The sequence below is a fragment of the Temnothorax curvispinosus genome, unplaced genomic scaffold (assembly GCF_003070985.1).
Source record: "Temnothorax curvispinosus isolate PA1 unplaced genomic scaffold, ASM307098v1 QBEX01006321.1, whole genome shotgun sequence".
Taxonomy (NCBI): domain Eukaryota; kingdom Metazoa; phylum Arthropoda; class Insecta; order Hymenoptera; family Formicidae; genus Temnothorax; species Temnothorax curvispinosus.
This window is the reverse complement of record NW_020216101.1, coordinates 279062-299347: the sequence shown is the minus strand read 5'-3', so window position 1 is coordinate 299347 and position 20286 is coordinate 279062. Positions and strand designations below refer to the sequence as shown.

The window sequence follows — 20286 nt, the reverse complement described above, 5'->3', positions numbered from 1 at the left end:
ACGTCCGTCCGCCGGAAAGGAGGCTGCCCCCGCCGCGGAAGGTGACGCGACAGGGACCCGGGGAACAAGATCCTGATCCTGGGTTATAAACGACCACACGCTGCTCATCGCGAATAGCGAGTCCCGCGGCGACGAAGCGCCTCGTGGGACCACGTTTTCCAAGAGAACGCGGGACCGGAATCCCGCGAGACGTTCCGACTCTCGGGGGCCACTTCTCTCCCCTTTCCCTCCTCCCTGGGTAAATCTTCGACTTTCGACGACGATATCTGATCCCGCCGACCGCGGCTCTCGACGGCTCCCGGATTCCGGTGCCCATGCCGCGGAGTGTCCCACTTAAAGTCAGGGAGAGCGGAGCGTCCCGCGGCGGTCTCTAATTCCTCTAATTTGGCCGGGGACGATAAAGCGTGCGTGCGTGTGCGCGACCGCCTTCTGCGGGAGTTAAGTCGATGAAATTATTGACGTTGTTAAAATCCTGATTTTCGGCCGATCACGATAGGCTCATAGAATGGAAAGTGGCGGGCGAAGATAGAGGGATATCAGCCTCTCGATCGCGGGGGATATCCGATTTCAATGCTACGTTTCTCTAAAGCTAAGTTGGAGGAGTTAAGAGGATCATTACTTGTAGCACAGTTATTGTTGAACGCCGTTGTCGTTATTGGACGTGCCTGTTTGCGATTGATGGGATAGACAGATATAATCAAAACATCATTATGCCGTTTTTGTAATTAATTATATTTCCGTTTTATATCCTATGTCTTGAATAATTGCTTTCCTGAAGTTTCTTAACAAGAATTTCTCGTTCTGCAGGTACTTCTTCATAAATTTCCTATGATGCTACTCGTCGTTAAGCGAGTTATCATCATCAGTTATCGTCGTTAAGCGTGATTTCTTGCGGAGCTGCTGCTTAAATTTCTTTATCCTACGGAATAATTGCTTTCGTGGAAATGAAAGATTTCTCGGTTTGTAGGTACTGCTTTGCATATCCTTTAACTGCCCTTCGTCGCTAATCGCTCACTGTCACAAGTTACCATTATCAATCCTTTTTCCTCCTTAAAATTACCGCGAGAGTCCTCATCAGATCTCGAATGGAAAGAGAGAATATCGCGAGCTTTTTACTCCTTCAGTTTTTGCATTATTCTCATCGTACTTTGTCGAGTCATAATGACGGCGAAAAATTTCAGTGGGCTCTATATCTCCGCTTCACGAACATCACTCCACTATTCCCTCACGGGAGAGAAGAAACGTTCCTCCTAGAGCGAGGTTCGGCGCGTCGGACAATTAAATATTTTTAATCGCCCGGCGTAATTGGCGCCGATTAGAGATGCCGTCCATCCACCGACGGCCGCGGCCCTTGATTATCGCTGATCGTCAGGGCAAATAACAGTGAGATAAAGAGCAACCGAGACGGGCAAATATAGAGAGATGGGGGAGGAGGGCGAGAGCGTGGACCAGCCAGCCTTCTTGCTCGTCGGGAGAGCGCCGGTGGTGGCATTCGGGGCCCGGAGTCCGGGGGGCCCCGAAGTGCGTTTCAACGGAGGGGAATACTTAGCGGAATACGTCCCAGTGATTATTGGCCGTGATAATGATCGAGTCGCTGCGAGTTGTCTATGGCGTGATTGCAGGTCGCGCCGTTGATCCTTAGGCCATGTGGTGCGAGGGTGGTTATTAAGAGCGACCGGTTCCATCTCGAGCAGCGCAGCGGGGACTGGGCTTAGAAGGGCACAAAAGCTCTCTTCGGCTTCTCAAAAGATTGCATCGTTGACGCCGCAACGCGGCGGGTTTTCGACGCTATGCGAAAAACAGATCGAGAAAGAATCGGTAGCAGTCCGACTAGACCGGAATCATGTCATGTTTGAGCGAAATGCGAAAAAATATTATAGATATTTCTTTGCATTTTATTTCTTGAATATTATCTTTGTTACACAAAATTCATATTTTTCTGTAATAAGCGGTAAATACTTCGTAATATTGGAAAATATTTTAAATAATAATAAGTGAAATAGGGCCGCTTTGATATACAATCAATTAGAGAAAATATTTATATATTAAATTATAATATTTTACATGTTATTAATTTAAATCATATTATACATTGTATAATTTATATTATTGAAAAGTATCACATATTTGACATATTTCTAATCTTTTCAAATTTCTTTCTACTTTGAATATCTTTTACTGTTCGTCGATGATTTTCGGGACTCCACAAATTCTTTATTTTGACATAGGTATTTAGCTCGACGTATTTACCCTCGAGAGACAAAGTAATGGGTCTGCAATTAGGCGCGAACGATTAAAACGGGGCCTTAATTGGCCGTAGTGAAGGCTCCTAAGAGAGATTTGCACTCTTCATCCCTCTTCGCGCGTCCATCTCCTCTCCTTCTTGCCGCCTCTTTCTCTTCATATCTGCTCTTCTCGCTTCTTCCTCGCCAGTCTCGTAAGCGGTTAATGTTAGGCGATAAATCATGTTAACTCACGTAAGTAGTAACTAGTAACCGATTCGCGTTTGTACGACTCTCGTGAGATATTGGCTATTACGTGGAGTTATGGCGAAGATGCGCGCGTCCGACCTCCACCCGCTAGCTACGAAGTTGCAAACGATCCTAGATCATCAAGTCTGTGCAGATCTTGAAACGTATCTACTACAACCTACGTCGGTAGAAAAGAATTGATGCAAAATTTAACAATGCCGACGGAATTTCAACAGAAAGAAGGTAACAGAGTATAAAGAGGCCGATTCATTGCCATCAATCATATGAAAATAAAAAAATGTTAAGCGTTTAATAATTTGCACGCAAGAAGTGTTTAAAACTGGCTTTTTTAAAATATTATTTTATACTATGTTACAACGTCACAGGATGCGTTTCATCGTCTAGTCTTCTATATCGCCTTCTTTTTGTGTGTCTATCTAACGGCTAGACATGCCATCCAAATTCATGCAAATATTTTCGAGCAAATACCTATAATAATCTTCAGCTTGCCAATTAAGCGAATTTTTTCACTTTGTGTTTAGTAGCGGTTTTTTCCTGCGTAAAATTGTGCTGCGCTCGACATTTTCTGTCACGCGAAGTTATGTTCGCGCTGCAGGCTATGAACGCGTAAAAACCATATTTAGAAAGAAATAAATTAGCATTTTTTCTAAGAAATATATTAATATCTCACATGATATAAATAGATATCACAAAAGTTTTTATGTTTAAACGTAGGCTTTGTCTTGCTTAATTAAACTTGAATTTTTTTTTTGCTCACTATCCTATTACTCTTTGATATTCGATTCGCTCTTGTGTATTTAACAGTGCAGCGTGTAGGTGCCCGCCGTCGTCCACCTACCACAAAATGTATCCTTAAATAGCCACGGGGATAACAACGTCGTCTAACGCAATAATTTACGACGGACTAAAGTACCGCGAAGACGCTTTTATGCGAAGCGAGAAAGAGCGCCGACCGATTCTCCCGAAAGGTGGAATGCCTGGACGAAAGGGCCCCACAAATTACGCGCGTTTCGTCGCATTTTATTCGGGTCGTGTCTTTGGGCAGGCCCCCGGGTTCAATCCCGGGTCGGTGATTACGAATTTCTGGGTTCGAATGGCCAGGCGACTAGGAACCGTCTCTCTGTATACGCCATCCTCCGCCGTCTTCTGCCAGGACGACGACGACGACGACGACGGCGGCGACGACTGCGCGCCACGACGAGGGCGAGGAGGACGGAATCGTCTTAAGCGCCAAATTGCACGTATGCTAAGTGGCCGCGATTCAAATTATTATTATCATCTCCTGGCCACGGGAATTACCCTTCCGAGAATGGTTATACGCGGGGGTCGGGGACGCGCCGCGTTTATACGGCAAGGATCGTTTCGCTTTTGGGGGCCCCACGACGAGGGCAGCTTCTCTTCTCCTCATTTGAATGCGATTTGGAGACTGCCAGCGATGCGCAATTCTTCGTAATCTCACCTCAGAACAGTTTTCTGAAAACAAAATCTTGCGCAGATATAGATAGATCGATGTATAACACAACAATAAGATAAAACGACAAAAGAATTTGCTGTTAAAAATATTTTAGAAGTAAGAATGTATATGTTTAATAAATCAGTTTTTAAGTTCGAATTAATTATAGAAACTGTGTATCATTGTGGCTATTTTTACTGTATTTTTTATATTAAAAATTTCGCAATTTAATTTATTTTTCTAAATCCTTTTTTTAACATTTTAGGGGAAAAAATGTAACAAAATGTAGAAAACGTGTAGTATCGAAAAATCTGTTACGATGAGATAAAGCATGAGAGTATGCATGAGAACCTCTGCGGAAATGATAGAGTATACAAAGCAATTCGTACGCTCGAGCTCGATTGGAGGTGATTCTCGTAATACGTTATTAATTTGAATACCTCGTGCGTGATGAATTATTTAACGGTGCGATTAGCCTAATGCATCATCGCATGGCCTTTCTTTCTAAGTTCCCCGGTTCTTGTTCATAAGCGCGAAATCATTTGTTCGTGATCACAAACATTAATTTTTCTGTTCAACTCTAACTAAAAGCTCATATTTACAATACATGATATCGAAGGACTCGACCAATTTTGAAATAGTTGAACAGCTTGAGAGTCAGTTTTATATTCGCGACATATTCGTAATATTTATTAATTACAATTCAAGCGAGGAATTTGGATGATATATGTCCTGAGACTAATGTAAAATTCATTTTCTTTCCGGCTAGAAAGCATTACGACGAGTATAGTTATCCGGAATCCCAAAAATTCGAATTAGAGCCGATTGCCAAATATCATCGAGCAAACCGCAATAGGAACGTAGAATTAGCAAGGAAGAGAGAGCGTCGCACCTCGGGGGGCATTCCTGGAAGACTGCGCGAAGCACGGCACGCCGAGGCCCCGATTTTGTAGGTGGGCCTCGATAGAATACAGAAAACTACATTTGTCCTCGGGGACCCGGGTAACGTGTCTGTGCTCGTCCCGGGGCCGAACATTGCGCACCGATAGTAATTAGGGCTCGTAATATGGCCCGCGGTGAGGATTTCGAAAAATCCCCAAGCGCCAAATCAACCGAATTCGTCGAATCGACAGATGGTTCCGACAGACGCACAGGAATTCCGTGGGTGGATCCTCGCCCCGGGGACACTTCCCGAGATACAGGATTAGGTCCAGAGATCACGGAATTGGTCTCCGCGACGGTTGCCTTCGCCCTTCTTTTCTTCGCACCGGCGTCGATGAAATTTATCCCAAAAAAGGCGCATATAATATAAAATATATTATTTTTTACACAATTTTTTCACTTATCTTTTATCGTGTTATCACTTATCCAAATTTATCTTCAAAAATCTATGCTTTTCAAATGATATCATTCTGCGTATGGCTATAAAATGTCGTTTTTAAAATACTGATTCAAATTTTTATACCCACCATCTCTTTCTTATGACCATTACTTAATACTTCCCTTTAGGGCAAACAAATTTGTTTCAGTTCCACGAAAATCGTGCGAACGTACATCGAGAATTTTTTACCTGTTCGGTGTGCAGTCGGTAGACGTGATATATTATAGCGGCAGTTTTTCCATAATCTACAAAAACAAGCTCTATCTAAACGTCGAAATTGCCGGTTCTCCATTAAATGATTCTCATTAAAAATTTCTTTTCGAGACTAGAAGGGTTTACGCTCACGATCGGCGTATCTCTGCTTCACGGAATCGGATCAGTAGAGCGCCGAATTCGGCGCCACAGGTAATACATGCGGGTGGAAGATTACATGATTACAGTTATTATGGGAAATTTATAGAAAATCGACCGAGCTTTCATGGCGCGTATATATATACCATACCATACCGTACGAACCCACACGCCGACGTAATTTCTTTCTTACGGGGGCCACTAATCGGTCCGATTACCCGAATTTCTGAAAAACTGGCCCGATTGAGATTAGCGGGGGCCTTTTAATGGAATTCTGATGGGTTGTTTGGGTGTGATTTTCGTTATCATCAATACGACCACTTTAATAACGTAAATTTTATTGTTTAAATTAGACGTGACATATTATATCGTATCTACAAGAAAAGTACAAAGTTATAAGTTATATGTCATATGTATACCTATAGTATAGTGCGTTACGTGGTAATACTCGAGTACGAGATAATAAGAGACTTTTACTTTAGACATTTACCAACTCGTTTGGAAATATTGTGAGATGAGGATATTACTGTTGTAGGATGAGGAACGTGAGGGAGACGGGAGGGGGAGGAAGAATAGCTCACAAAAAATACAAAAATAAATGTAAATTGCCGAAAGCAGCCACGACAGAAGGCACGATAAATTGCTACATGGAAGCAGATGAGCTTGCATTGAGTCGCTATTAACAAATAATCGCTTCCGTCCCATTCCGTTTGCTCGCCATCGTCATTCTGATCTGTTTTGTCAATCATTACAAAATGCAGTGAAGCAGAAAAACAAAGTTGTTGGATAACAAGATACGAAACGCACAGAGTCGCTAAAAATCGTGTTTTTACGAATGCAGAAATATTTCGCAACTCTGTTATCTTGATTATTTACGAAACTTTGAATTTCTGCCAAAGTCATTTAGAAAATCGCAAACTGGACAACACAAAAAAATAATTAATGAATGGAGTATTCGTAACAATAATTTTGTCAAAAAATTTGTTCTCCAAAGAAGAAAGTAATTAACGGTGATCAATATTACATCATGCGATCTTGTGAATGATTGAACGTGAAAAATCACGAATTTATTTAGCAAGCGGTTAACTTTAACCTTCTTATTATTCACCCGTTTTCCCTTTATTTTGCTTTTACTATCTCTTATTATTTCTTTAATATCTCTTTCCCATTCTCCTTGAATACATTCGCGATCTTAAAATATGATTTGTCCGTACGCCGAAAAAATATGCTAATAGGACAAAGTAAAAGCTCGCTCTTAACAACGTTGACGTCGAAGTAGGATAAAACAAATAATGATATGATTGCATCATCACTCGACAAATTAATGATTAAATCAAAGAATTGCCGAGGTCAATTGCCGATGAACGTGTATTTACAAAATCTTCGTCCCATGTTCAACCATTGAATCACTACATCGATGAGAAAATTGCTTTCGACAGTGTAAAATGATGCGCACTTTCCTCTATTTCTCTCTTTCCATATCGCTGCTACTGCGAGCTTTGGCGATTGCGACAAGCAACTTAAGTCTAATTGTTAGTTCTTACGACTTTATTTTACTAAAGAATACTATCTTCTTTGCGCGTAAACTTAGTCACATGTCGCGACGAATCGCGTATATAAATTGCTTGACGCTCGGATAAACTCTCGCGATTTATATTATTTTAGTCCGTAAAAAATAGCGATTAGTATGAGCGTACGTATATAATTTCTTTCGCAGATACAGATATATATCTATATATATGTATATACTATGTACTAGAACGCGTGTGTATATTTGGCTTGTGAGTTGATAACATGAAGATGGAAGTATGAGCATCTGTGTAAATTAAATGCGCGCGTAAGTTGCAACAATTGTGGCAATAAGTTTTTCAATAAATCAAGAATAAAATAAGTAGGACAAATAATTCTATTTAAACGTTGTGAAACGATGCAATGATGCGGTACTGAGCGAAAGTAAGAGAGCGTTAAAAACTAGAAATTAACGTCCTATACAGGAGCGTGAGTATCGTATTCCTAAGATTTTCTTAACATAGCTCAACGTATCTACAATACAGGCATCTCTGATTATAACAAAATATTTAAAAAAAGAGACCGAGAAAGGGGATATTATCGCACCGCGGTTCTAATAAGTACGCGTGCGTTGTTCCTGATAAAAAAATCCTTCGAAATCTGAAAACCTACCCTCATATTGTGCAAAAAGAAGATATTTTAAACTCACGATGTGTATACGATCCAACTTCGTGTAGCTGTAAAGTAGCATCAAAGCGAGGGATTATTCATCCACAGTCTTGTGACTCCCGATATTTAATTCATAGCTAAAAACAATCTTACTGATGCTCCTCATCTTATATCGCGCGATTAACGCGTTCTTTATTCCCTTTTAACCCGAGTCTTCAAAGCGTGTTACGTTTTAATCGTTTAAATGATTTACTTTCGTATCAATGTATTACACTGAATTAATAACGTAATCGTACAAATTAGAGTTTTAATTGGTCATTTAACATAATTAAACTGTATGCAAATACGAAAATATGTTAGAACATTAATATCGCTTAAAATTTCACTTTTTGCGATTGTAATGTTTCTGGGATTACTTAAGAATCGAAATCAAAGTATGAACCTTTTGTAAGAGTCAATGTAAAAAAAAAAATCTAGACAATATTGTCAAAGATGAATTATTATGGTAAGATGTTCTTAAAAGAACGGACAATAAATAACGGTGCGTTATCATGTCGGGCCTTTTTAAACAGGCGGTAAGGCCCACAGGGTTGCAGTTTTGTCAGCGGAAGTACTGAGAAACGAGAACTCCGTCGGATGCCAACGTCCGGAGATGACTTTGTCCTGATGTTGAGCGACTACGACGCTAGGTAGAGGCATTGTAAGATCGCCTGCAACATGTATTTCATTATGCTTGTGTTATTCTATTGTTATAGACACTTGTATCACAACAGTATTAAATGTTTCAATTTCCGTAAGTAAGTAATGTCTCTTAGAAATTAAAATCAATGAGGAACCCACCTTGCAAGTCTGTGAGTACCAATTTGTTATCGTATCCCGCCGTCAATAAGTAATACGCCGACGGTGAGAATCGTATGCTCCTGATATCTGCCGCGTGAGGTTTGAAGCACTGCACCGTTCTGCCGCCGCGAATGTCAAAGAGAACGCAGCTGCTGTCCTCGTGACCGGACACCAACAATCGGCCAGACGGATCTACGCACAGCGCAGCTACGGGACTGCCGACCTGTAATGGAATCAGATTCTGATCAGACAAATAATACTGCTTCTATTCTTGACAACCAGAAAGAAACGTCCGATAAAAATCCGATTTAGAGGGAAGTGACTATAATGCTGTGCGATCGGGAGAGATGGTGGTGCAATTTAATAATGTAAATCGAATATTTTTATCGGACGTAGAACTTAATATATGACACTAGAACGAAACAGAAAGATGCTGACGATGCCAAGACGGATTCTAAACGATGAAATTTCTTTTCTAATTTTATCCATTCTAATTTTTATTTTTGATGATCACTACAGGCATATCGACGGAGAACCCGACTCACCCGGCTGCCAGGTACCGTCGCAGGTGTGACCATGTTGACGCAGCTTCTCGTCCTCAGATCCCAGAACCTGACTGTTTTATCCTGCGATCCGCTGACGAACATCGCTCCGCCCCAGTTGTAAAGCGTCAGCACGTGGCCGCTGTGGCCGCTCAAGGCCTGGAAAGGTGTACCGGTCGTGCAATCGGTAACGTAAATCTTGCAGTCGCCGGCACCACCGCTGATCAGAAGGCTCGACTTGTTCGACGTGTCCTCGAGGAAGCACAAGTCGCGCACCGTACCATCGTGCATGGTCAACTCGACCTCTTGCCCTGCAGATTAGGAAAATATATATATAGAATCGATCATCTAACGATAGTAAGAAAGATTAATTTTTAAGAATTAAATAAATCCGAGTAATAATAACAAACTAATTACGTATCATGATAAATTTCTAAATTATGAATTACTCTTCGATATCTGACAAATACAGATTTTGCGAGAATTCAAAGATGCAAATAAAAAAAGAAACTTAATAATTCATGTATTTAAATATATGAAAAATTTAAAATAAAAATGGGCTCAGTCTATAGTTCATAAAGCCTACTTGTCCCTTTTTTTATTTTAAGTATTTTACGAATACCAAGATTACATCTATTTTCATCTATCACGTACGTCTATCAAACAATACCTTCGAGATTCGACGTATCGGCGTTAAAGCGCATTAACTTCACAGTTTTATCGTTGCTTCCGGTCGCGATCAACCGTCCGTCCGGTGTCCACGCGAGGCAGTATATGGAGCCTTTGTGATGCTTCGTTCTCTTGAAGAGAACAGTAGGTTGATACGTCTGATGATCCTCTCTGAAAGATATGCAATGCTTCAGTACTAAGCGATGATAAGCAATAAACATTTCGACAACTCGGAACATTTCGACATAAATCATCCGTCTAAAAAAAAAGGGGTTTTCAATTTCGCTCTATTCCACGAGACATCAATCTTCCCCAAAGAAAAAGAAGAATGCTCGGGTTCTCTCGGACGTCGCTTTCATCGAGCAATTTTCCTTCCTCGTTCCCAGCCTTCATCAACCGCGTCTCTAATTGAAGTCGATATCGTTGCATATTGTACACGGAGTTCGGCCGTGGAAACGAGGGAGAGGCTCGATGATCTCAAGGAGCGTGCCGTCGCTTTCACGGCGCCGGTTTTTTTCTGCAGATTTTAATTAAGCGCAGCTCTTTTCCCACCACGCGCGGCCGACCGCGCGTGTGAGATCGCGAACGTTCGCTCCTCTCTGCCGATCAAGATGTTCGCTCGTAAAATCTGCCCCGTTGTTAATTATCATTCGTCCCCTTGAGTCTATTCGACTTGAGCATGACGCGCAAGATTAACGTCACTTCTGCCGCAATTTCCAGCGAGCGCCGAAGAGGAACGACTTTCGAAAGTGACGATACGATTATTCGCAGAGGCGGTTTCTCCGGATAATAACGACATAATTGGAGAAGAGGTTCGTACTGAGTGATAAAAGTGATGGAACAAGTAAATTATTGCGCAGTTATTTGAGAAAAGGATTAACAGAAGTAGTGTCGTTAAAGAGAGAGAAATTTTCTGCTGAAATATATGTAATGAGAAATTTTACAAAAAAAGGCTCTTATATTAAAGCGCCGAAAGAAAATTTTAAAACTCTAGATTTAACTTTTAATCGCGCGTGGTCAAAATTCAATAAGTTATTATAATTATAATTTAAGTATAAAACAATTTAAAAAATTAAGCCTTGCTATTTTTACTTAATGAATAACTCTTTTGGCTTTACTTTTGATGCATCTTCCTATGGTTTACAAATTAGAAAACAGTTATCAGAATGGTAAACTATAAACGTCGCCAGAAAAGAAATCCATACTGCTATTTGCTAGAACAAGTATCTATAATATTCGAGATTAGCTATTTTTTTATATTTTGAAAGTTGTTTAAGAAAGAAAAATATATCAACAAAAAGTAGAAATTCCTATTTCAAGCGACATATGTAGAAATACTCTCATTTATCAATGAAGCAGGCATATGTGTCACATCTCGCTTTTTAGCATTTCTTTTCGTTTGTATTAAAATTAATTGCAAATTCTCACGAGCTTTTCAACGATTGTTTTATGTATCCTCTATTTTATTCTTAGTTAGAAAAATCTTTTTCTTTACAATCTCAACAACAGCACTTGCCAACAACGTTACTTTGATCACAAGAGCACAAGTAATGAAACCGCAGACTTATTGACTCTGCAACACGAGATGAAAATGTCGACGGTATTAAATTCGTGATATCTCAATTTCAAGCCGAGCAACAGAATTACAACGTTCTAATTGAACGATCACGGAGTCTCTTGATAGTCAAGTTCTCACAGAGACTTCCCGTCGTTCGTATCATTGACTTTTGCTCCTATCGCAACACCGAGTGTCATGGAGGACAATCTCCTGGCGCCTCGTATTTTTACGCAGGTATATAATTAACGAGCTCGTGCGTATCGTTAACGTTATAATTGCGGCAGCATCTCGGACGGCGTAGTCGCGTTCTTTGGGACCATTAAGCGGATTTTACGAGTCGTTTATTCGCGCGCGTTGTTGTTACGACACATGATGAACTTATACGGCGGTGTGCTTGAGAGACGTTCCGTGTTCGGTGGCTGTCCCGCAATTTCGAAAGTTACGCAAGACACACGCATATGTTGTCGCACTTTATGTTTCGCCGCGAATACGGAGTATAGGTGCAAATTTTCTGTGTGGCGCAACGGTAATGTATCTCGCGCGCGTAAACTTTCTCGACGCCGCGCCGCGCCGCCGACGTGAATCGTTCCGCCCGTGAAACAGCAGCGGAGCACGAGGCCGCTATCGCAAACGGACAAATGGAAATTGCTCCGCGTTATTGACTTTGGACACAAATTACAGCTCGTTGAACTTACCGGAACACCGTAATACAGCGTTAAATGTGCATTGTCGTGAATTGTTAATGGTAGACGGAATATTTGCGAGTGAAAGGTGACCGTTTTTTGTTGTCTACCTTGTAATGCAAAACAGACTGTCTTGAACTGTATATAACGTGTAATGCTACCTCAAAAAATGAAACTACAGCTCCGTTCCAGGCAATTCCTACGCGTCGTGCGAGCACGATTTTTGCCTCGTTCTTATTCTTAATTATTACTTCGTTATTTATTCACCCGCGACTACTTTACGTTCTCCGGTTGTTCTTATCGCGAGTTAACGTTACTTTTTATAATCCACTTTCATGTCCCGCAATGTTCTTTCTCGTTCACTGAAATTTACAAATTGATCTCAAAACTAATCTGAATTTGTGTGATTTTCCGAATTTTCCGATTCTTAACGTATTTTCAGTTAAAAAATAATATTCAAGAAATCATCATATTAAAATTATGCGGGATTGTTCTGAATTCGGTGCAAATATTGATGGGAGGAAAGATGAAATATTGCGAATCGCGTTCAGGATGATGTAAACGGAAACGACGTGCTGCAGCGTGGTGGTAGCCGGTAATGGAAAAAAACTGTACCAGCAATCTACATTCGCTGAACACGCAGGAATGCTCCGTTTGGCATGAAGGCCTCTGCCGCTCGTTAGGCCAGCATGCCCGCGTAAAATTAGTTTAGCGGACGCGAATTTATACTTGACCCGCCTCAAATTTACATACGACGAAGCTCTTTTGTTACGTATGAGTGACAACGGAAACTCGATTATAATAAGAGTAGCTCATAATCGTGCAAGATTATTTTCTTGGCTTTCTATAACATTAATTTAATTTAATACATACTCTTTAATACATATTTTTCATACTCTCAAATAATCTCGGATTTTTTTAAATGCTAACCGGCAATTAGCAAGAACCTTGTTTCTCGTTAATCGTTAATTGCACTTTTAAAACGCTAGAGAGTAATTATATCTTTGAAACTATGAACCTCTCTCTCTGTAGAACGGCAGAACTCTATGTAGAACTTTTGAAGCACGGCAAAATATTCATTACCAACCTGTTTTCCATCGATACATATTTAAGTCTGAAAGTTTAGCAGTAGAGAAACGATCACGATAAAAGTTTTCAGCCCGTGCAAAAATATTATTAAGCGTATATTATACATATGCATATATTACAAAATAATCCCGCCAAATTACAGCTCATGAATATTTGCAATAATACCGGGCCTCCTTGCCTCGCGGTAAGTGATATCTATTGCAACGTGAGAGAACACATTTGATTAATCGCGATCTCTGTTCTAATTACATCGCGCGAGCGAAGTTGCGTTGATATTATCGCATCAAGATGATAGATAAGCCGGAGCTTATTGAATAGCGTGACGCGTTCCGCTGTAAGAGCCGTGATTTCTCTCGCGCTTCGCACCGCGAAAAATGTTTCGAGGTGCGCGCGCTATCTCGGGATCCGAAACGTGTCCACCGCGAGGTAGAAACGACGTCAAGCACGGCTGAGCAGGATTTATCGTCGCCACGACGAGCGGCGAATTTTAGCTCGCGAAACCAGCGCGTTTATCGCGAACGTGAAGTCATTTCGTCGTCGACGATTCTCCCCCCGACGATCCGGGATCGGCTTTTAGCCGACTCGTAATTTACGGTTATTTACACCGGCGCCGCTAAAATGTATCACAACTCTCTCCCTCTCTCCCTCCCTCTCTTTCTCACTCCATTTTTCGCGGGAGCGTGAATGTAAGTTCATCTGATTTCTCTCGGCTGGACGGGCTGCCGTGATGTTATTCGCCTGTCCGAGTTCGATAATCGCATAACGCAAACCCGTTCGTTATTTTTGCATAAGGCCGCTGTAACGACACAGCGATACCGCGATTCGTCAAAACGCAACGCGTATCGGAGACTGTCATTAGCCGTCGACATGCCATCTCGAAATATAGCTTACGCGCCATCCATTGCGAGACACGCTCCTCGAGACAGACGAAGGCGGTAATGTTACGATCGCGTTATTTCCGCGCTTCGATTGACTCGCAATCGCAATTTAACGATTTCCCGAACGTCCGGTGCGAAACGGCTTCCACCCGCTATCCTATCGGACTTCCGGCGCCGATATGAATTGCATTTTATAAGAAAGTTCAGTATATCAATATCAATATCAGTAACTGATTGTCGATGCATATTTAAGTGGTAAATGTAAAATTACATTATTCATAAAAGCATTAATCAGCAGAATGTTCGTGAAAATATAAATCTTTAGGCAGCAGATCGATCTATGTATTTCCGAATAGCGATTTCGAATTATTGCAATTAATTTAATTAATTAGTTATGAAAACATTAAGATTATTTTATAGAATATTTAAATTATTATATTTATAGTCTCAATGAGAATAAAAGTGAAAATATCACGAACTTGTCAAAGAACCCACAAATGCGATACTTATGGAAATTATTGAACGTCGGAGACAAGCTCCTCGACGATGAATTGTCGCGTAACGAACGTGATTCTCACCTGACATCGTGCAGCTTCGGATAAGCGCATATTCGCAGCGTCTTCGAATTCGATCCCACGGCGTACAGCTTCCCATGGGGGTGAAATTCGGCGCAGCGTATCGCCTGCACGTCCTCCAGAGCGGTGACGGGAACGAAACGCGGTCTCCCGCCGCCGTTGCTGCTACCATTGCTGGTCTCGAGTTCCGGTCTCGGCTCTTGCTGCAAAACGAGATGCGCGATCGTGTTACTCAATTTGATATTAATGCGTAATAATTATCGTCCGTGCGAGCGAGCGCACGGAACTAATAATATGCCCGTTGTGTTTGTAGCGCAGACGATTAGAAGCCACGCCGTTGCAGCTCTTGCAGACGGAATGCAACGCGGAAAGGTAACTACAACTATCGCGATACACACCGTACTGGTCTAACGAGATCTAATGAATGCCTGCCGGCACAAAGTAACCGTTTTTATTTGCGGATAGGACAAGTACCGTCGCAAATTGCGGATGCAATTCTGCGTCCGGTTGTAGCGATGAATATGGAAACGTTGCGGTGAGATGAACGTAATATCCAAACAATATCATTGCACTTGATATTATACTCGCATTCTCATTGCTTCCTATCCACTTACAAATTACGTAGATATGGTGGCGGAATATACAATACAATTATATTTCCACATGTTAATTGCATATAGAAAACAGTAATTTTAATATTGATAAAATATTCAAATAAATAATTTAATAAAAGTGTTCAACAACAAAAAATAGACATCAATGTGAGCCGTGTACAACTAGAATTAAAAAATTTAAAAAAAAGTAAACTGTCAGAGAAGAATATTTGTAAGAATTGTTCAGATTATGAATTACGAGGATAATTTTTACTTTTTTGAGGGAAAAATATAATGAGATGTTAATTACATTTACCTGGATAGTTCTATGATAATTAGCGCTTTCAATTTAACTCTTTCGCCGCTACTAAATTTCTTTTTTGAATCAATTAATGCCTAACATGGAGATATGCATGTTTATGTACACATAAAGAAATTTCACTTTCTCGTTTCGCGCAAGACGCAAATGATGTGCTCTTCTTGTGAGACAGTTATTACTCAGAACTCGCTAAACCAGCTCGCGCATTGCACAGGCAGCGAACCGAACGGAAGGTGAAAAATTCAGAAATACTAGAAAGTTGGACCTTAGATGAATTTCTACCTCACTAAGCTTTTGCGTATAAACAGTTTATTTACTTCAATATTTTATGCGATATAATCTTCCAGCTAAATCGGAAAAATGGTGATTTTTTTTCTCTTCGACATTATCGAACAAAATGCATGAGTTGGCAATATCGATAAAGGTTTTCTATTTAAAAACAAAGAAAATACGCAAAGTGCACGCGGTGAAACTAATGTAAATCGATAATTTCACATAGCCATTTTCCGCGTAGATAATCGTAATAGCCGTAATTTTATTTCTTCAACATCGACAGTTAAACAACGGTTATGGAATTATTATATTCATAGAGAAAAAGCTCGCAATGTTTTTTTGGCGCGAAGCACTTCTTTTGCTGAAGCTACAGGTCCGGAATCGTTTCGCGATTCGTGTTTGCGCAACGACGCGCTTCGCCACGCTTTTACTTTCAAACCACGAGATTGGCCGCGACCGTTTATCTAGATGGATAAATTAGCAAAGCAAATGCACACGCTCTGCCCGCTGTTGTTCTCTTCTTGGCAAACCGTGCAGCACGAGCGGAATTATTAGCGCTCGCGTGCGTTTTATTCACGCGGCGGCGTACGCTTAACGGCGCGCCGAAGCTACTTCTTGCCAATTGGAATGACTTACGTACGGGTAATTTGATCTTGAATGCGTGCGTGACAGGGACATCAGATTCTTACGAAAAGATAAGCGATATAAAAAAGCCATGAACCGATAAAAATGTTTTCAAGTTTAATCGTTATAATTAAAAAAAAAATTTCTTAGCAATGATTCGATGTAAAGATAAATTCACAAACTTGTGAAGAATATGTATATCGTTGTAAAAAAAAGTAACGTATAAGGAACAATGGAAAAGAGATTGCGTTAGGAATGATATTCGATATGTCACTTGTTTCACAATTCCATTCTTGCTTGAATAAATATCGAGTCAATAGCCATTGTATGATTCATTGATTTCTTTCGATAAAAATTTTTTATCTGGTAGTAGATTCAATGAGTCAATCCGAACAATAAGTGAACGGAATTGGATGGTGAATCGGACTGGATTTTTAATTACAGTCTCGCTTGCTAATTCTACCTTTCACCTCAAGTTGTTCTAATTTGCTACGAAACAGTCATATTCTTACGTTCAAAACACGTTATATTTTCTGTGAAAAATCGGATTTTAATTCGATTGACCCTTCAGTCCTATTCGCCGGCTATCGTTATTGCGCCGTGAAAAGGGAAACGACAGTCGTGCACTTCGACGATCGCTCTTTTGCGAGCAGACGTCGTCGCGATTTACGAGCGAGAACGGGGCCACAGAGGAGAATCGATCGTAGATCCGAGAGAAATTCCCATTTCCGCGAAAATTCTGGCATTCTCCGCGATCTCCCGGGCGGCTTAACGAGCCGGAAACGTATTCTCGATCGTAACTCTGTTGGGAAAAGCAGATGAAACATCGCGCATCGGTAGGAAGTATATCTGAGAAGCCTAGTTTTGCCGATCGGTCAATCAACCCGTCTCGACCATCGCTATAGACGTTCGGTCTTAATAGCTCTGTACAGCCTTGCGAAAGCGACGATGTAGACAGAAACTTTATAGCATATGGATGGATACTTCAAGATCCCGAACGAAAGCGGGACGAAGATGATGCAAATGCAGTTTCGAACATCGTACTGTTTCGCATTCGCTCTTTCGGCTGTCTGTATATCAATAGAATCAATGAATGAAAGTCTTGCCTAACATGGTAACAAAGCGTTATTCTTCAATAGGATTGTAAGATATAATTAATAACTTAGCAATATATAATAATTCTTTTATATATTCTTACGAAATAAAATATAACCTATATATGAACAAAAACTATAGTTGTTTAAATTTATCTATCATAAATATTAATCGAAACATCGATACATCCGGACGATTAGTAATAATTGACATCCGCGACCTTAATTCCCTTATAAATAGTCATCTCCTCCGTACTCTTATAAGGAGGAAAAGGGTGGATCGCGAAGGATCCGCCGGATGCCCTGAAGGCCTTCGGACACGCGTCTCCGATCGAAGATTGGAGGGACGGATCCAACGACGCGTGGCACGATGAAAAACAACTAATAAAGAGGCCTTGACCTGATTGGCGACTCCGGCTTTTTACTTTCCTCCATCGACGCATCGTAAAAAAAAAAAACCGATGCAACGCGCAAGAATTTACGCATATCGCGCATATAAAATGTGCGAGATGTCAATTATAAATTCACTTGCTCTAGATGCAGCCTGCAATAGACGTAAGTTGATCGCGACAGCGCGACGTACATTAACGATATTAATGGTATTAAGCGATTTTTGTCCCGCGGGTCGCCGATGATCAGCATGATCAAAATTTTCACTTTTCTCTGAAAAACCGGTTTTACCGGATCTATTCGTGATCGTTTTCGATCTCGGACGTCTAGACATTCATCGAAAAAGAAACACAATTTGATGATTAGTTTAATGAAATAGACGCGAAGAACGAATAAATACGGAGTACGCTCAATTATATTTCGGATAACAAAATCCGATGCAACCAATCGTTTTCTGTATCTGGGTTACGGCATACTTTTTCGTCGTCAATCGGTATTCAAACAGAAATCGAAGGTGCACGCGCGTGCGCGCGTGGGCTTAAGGGCATTCGAGATTCCGACGCACGAATTTCACCGTGTAATTTTACCGTGACATCTTTATGTGAAATTACGAATGCCCTGCAACCGGGAAGAGAACGCTCGTACCACGACCCCCACATCGTTCTTTAAATGCATATTACGTACAATTAATGTGCTCAACTCCTTATTTAGCGTGTTACATTCAATTAATGTGATTAATTATTGTTACACTCGCCTTAGCTTCAGATTTTTTTTATCAAGATACGAAATGCGAAGTTATATTAAGAAGTAATTTCTCTTATATTAATGAGAATAACGACCGAGAAATTTATTCAGATATGCTAAGCGAATGCGGAAGTGAATTAACCATCGCGGATATAATGCTCAATTCTCAAAACAATTCTCGTCGGTGTCATCGGACGCGGAAGATTTTTCTATATACAATTGGCGAAAGATATGGCCTTAAAAAAATTAAAGCAGATTAATGAAGAAAAAGTCACATTATATCAACTCAATCGAAAATGGAATGTAAAACGATTCCAGAATTCTGGCGACATTTCATAAGAGGTCACTTGCAACCAACAAGTTTTCGCACTTTTTTCACCTGCGAACGAGATATAATTGCAATTCGGTCTCAAACGAGCTTGATATATGCAATATCTCCCGACTAGAGACATTTAAATCGATCGGTCACTTATGGAATTCTTGTATAGTTCAAATGATGATATTGAATCACCTGAGGAAACCGAGGCTAATGTGCGCGTAAGTCCTTAGATATCGCAGCCCTGGTTATTACGCTGGTTATTAATTAATGCGACTGTTATTACCCGGCTATTATAAAATCATTTTTATTCTTGCGAGACCGTCGAAGTACGGTCTGCGGATGTATCGTCTTGAATTACGAGCGACGTCGCATTAATTTTCTTACGTAGCGGTAATTTCGACTCTCGAGGAAGTCTCGGTAACTTTCTAACCGCGTATGTACGAAATGCACGCGACGGAGAGCATAATTAAATGGTCGATTACAACGTGGCGCAAAACGCTCTTAGTTAATAGCAGACTCGTTGCGGACCGGAGCAGGAGAGGAATTCGAAAATTATATCGTCGGTCCTTTCGACATACGTGTGCAATTCGTGCCCATTCGCCGAGAAAAAAAATTGCCCGGCCAATATACGTTCTTCCTCTTGGTCGTCACGAACTAATGTGTCCCGTCACACCGATTAATTGCGCAACGCGAAGAATACCTCGCTTTCACTGAACAGTCACTACTGGATTGCCGCGTGCGCACCGGTCATTTACCGCAATAAATCTAGTAATCAATCCAATTTCTCAAACGATTGTTTTTCGCAACGAAGTGTGCGCGCCGAAACGAGCAGGAAATCGGGGAGCATGATGGAGCTTTGACGAGCAACAGAAACCAATCGACATCGCCGATCAAGCGGAACGGTCTGTTTTTCTATGTACGCTCGTAATTGAGATTTATCGATAAAGTCACAATATGTAACTTGTGCTTGGACGCAACATCTCGCTCTTGATCGATCCGCGAGCCTACCGATCCGCTGATCCGGCAATCTGTCGATCCGTCGACACGGCGTATCTAATTAGCGACGAAACTGGCTAACAATGTAACGATTTAATGACCGGCAGCTGGTTAACGACACTTCTTAACTGCGAGCACAATGTACACTAGATTGCGATGGATCACCGAGACGCGATCGATCGTGAGAAATAATGGAATATAATCTCGTGATCGTCAGCGAGAATCTCTCCCTGGCTCCGCGGAGC

At 41.0% G+C, this 20286-nt stretch overlaps 1 protein-coding gene across 4 annotated transcripts in view; it reads right to left on the bottom strand.

Moving 5' to 3' along the window:
• Positions 1-5998: 5998 nt before the first annotated feature.
• LOC112455690 (WD repeat-containing protein 47) overlaps positions 5999-20286 on the bottom strand; it is a 68251-nt gene continuing 53963 nt past the window's right edge. For 2 of the 4 annotated variants that reach the window (XM_025017786.1, XM_025017784.1), the window contains exons 7-11: positions 14693-14892; positions 9908-10077; positions 9241-9548; positions 8696-8936; positions 5999-8565 (exon numbers count right to left, since the gene is read on the bottom strand). In XM_025017786.1, the coding sequence (XP_024873554.1) occupies positions 8420-8565; positions 8696-8936; positions 9241-9548; positions 9908-10077; positions 14693-14892 (1065 nt within the window). In that variant the 3' untranslated portion in view covers positions 5999-8419. The remainder of the gene's footprint in view (positions 8566-8695; positions 8937-9240; positions 9549-9907; positions 10078-14692; positions 14893-20286) is intronic. The other 2 variants (XM_025017785.1, XM_025017787.1) reach the window with 1 other exon arrangement.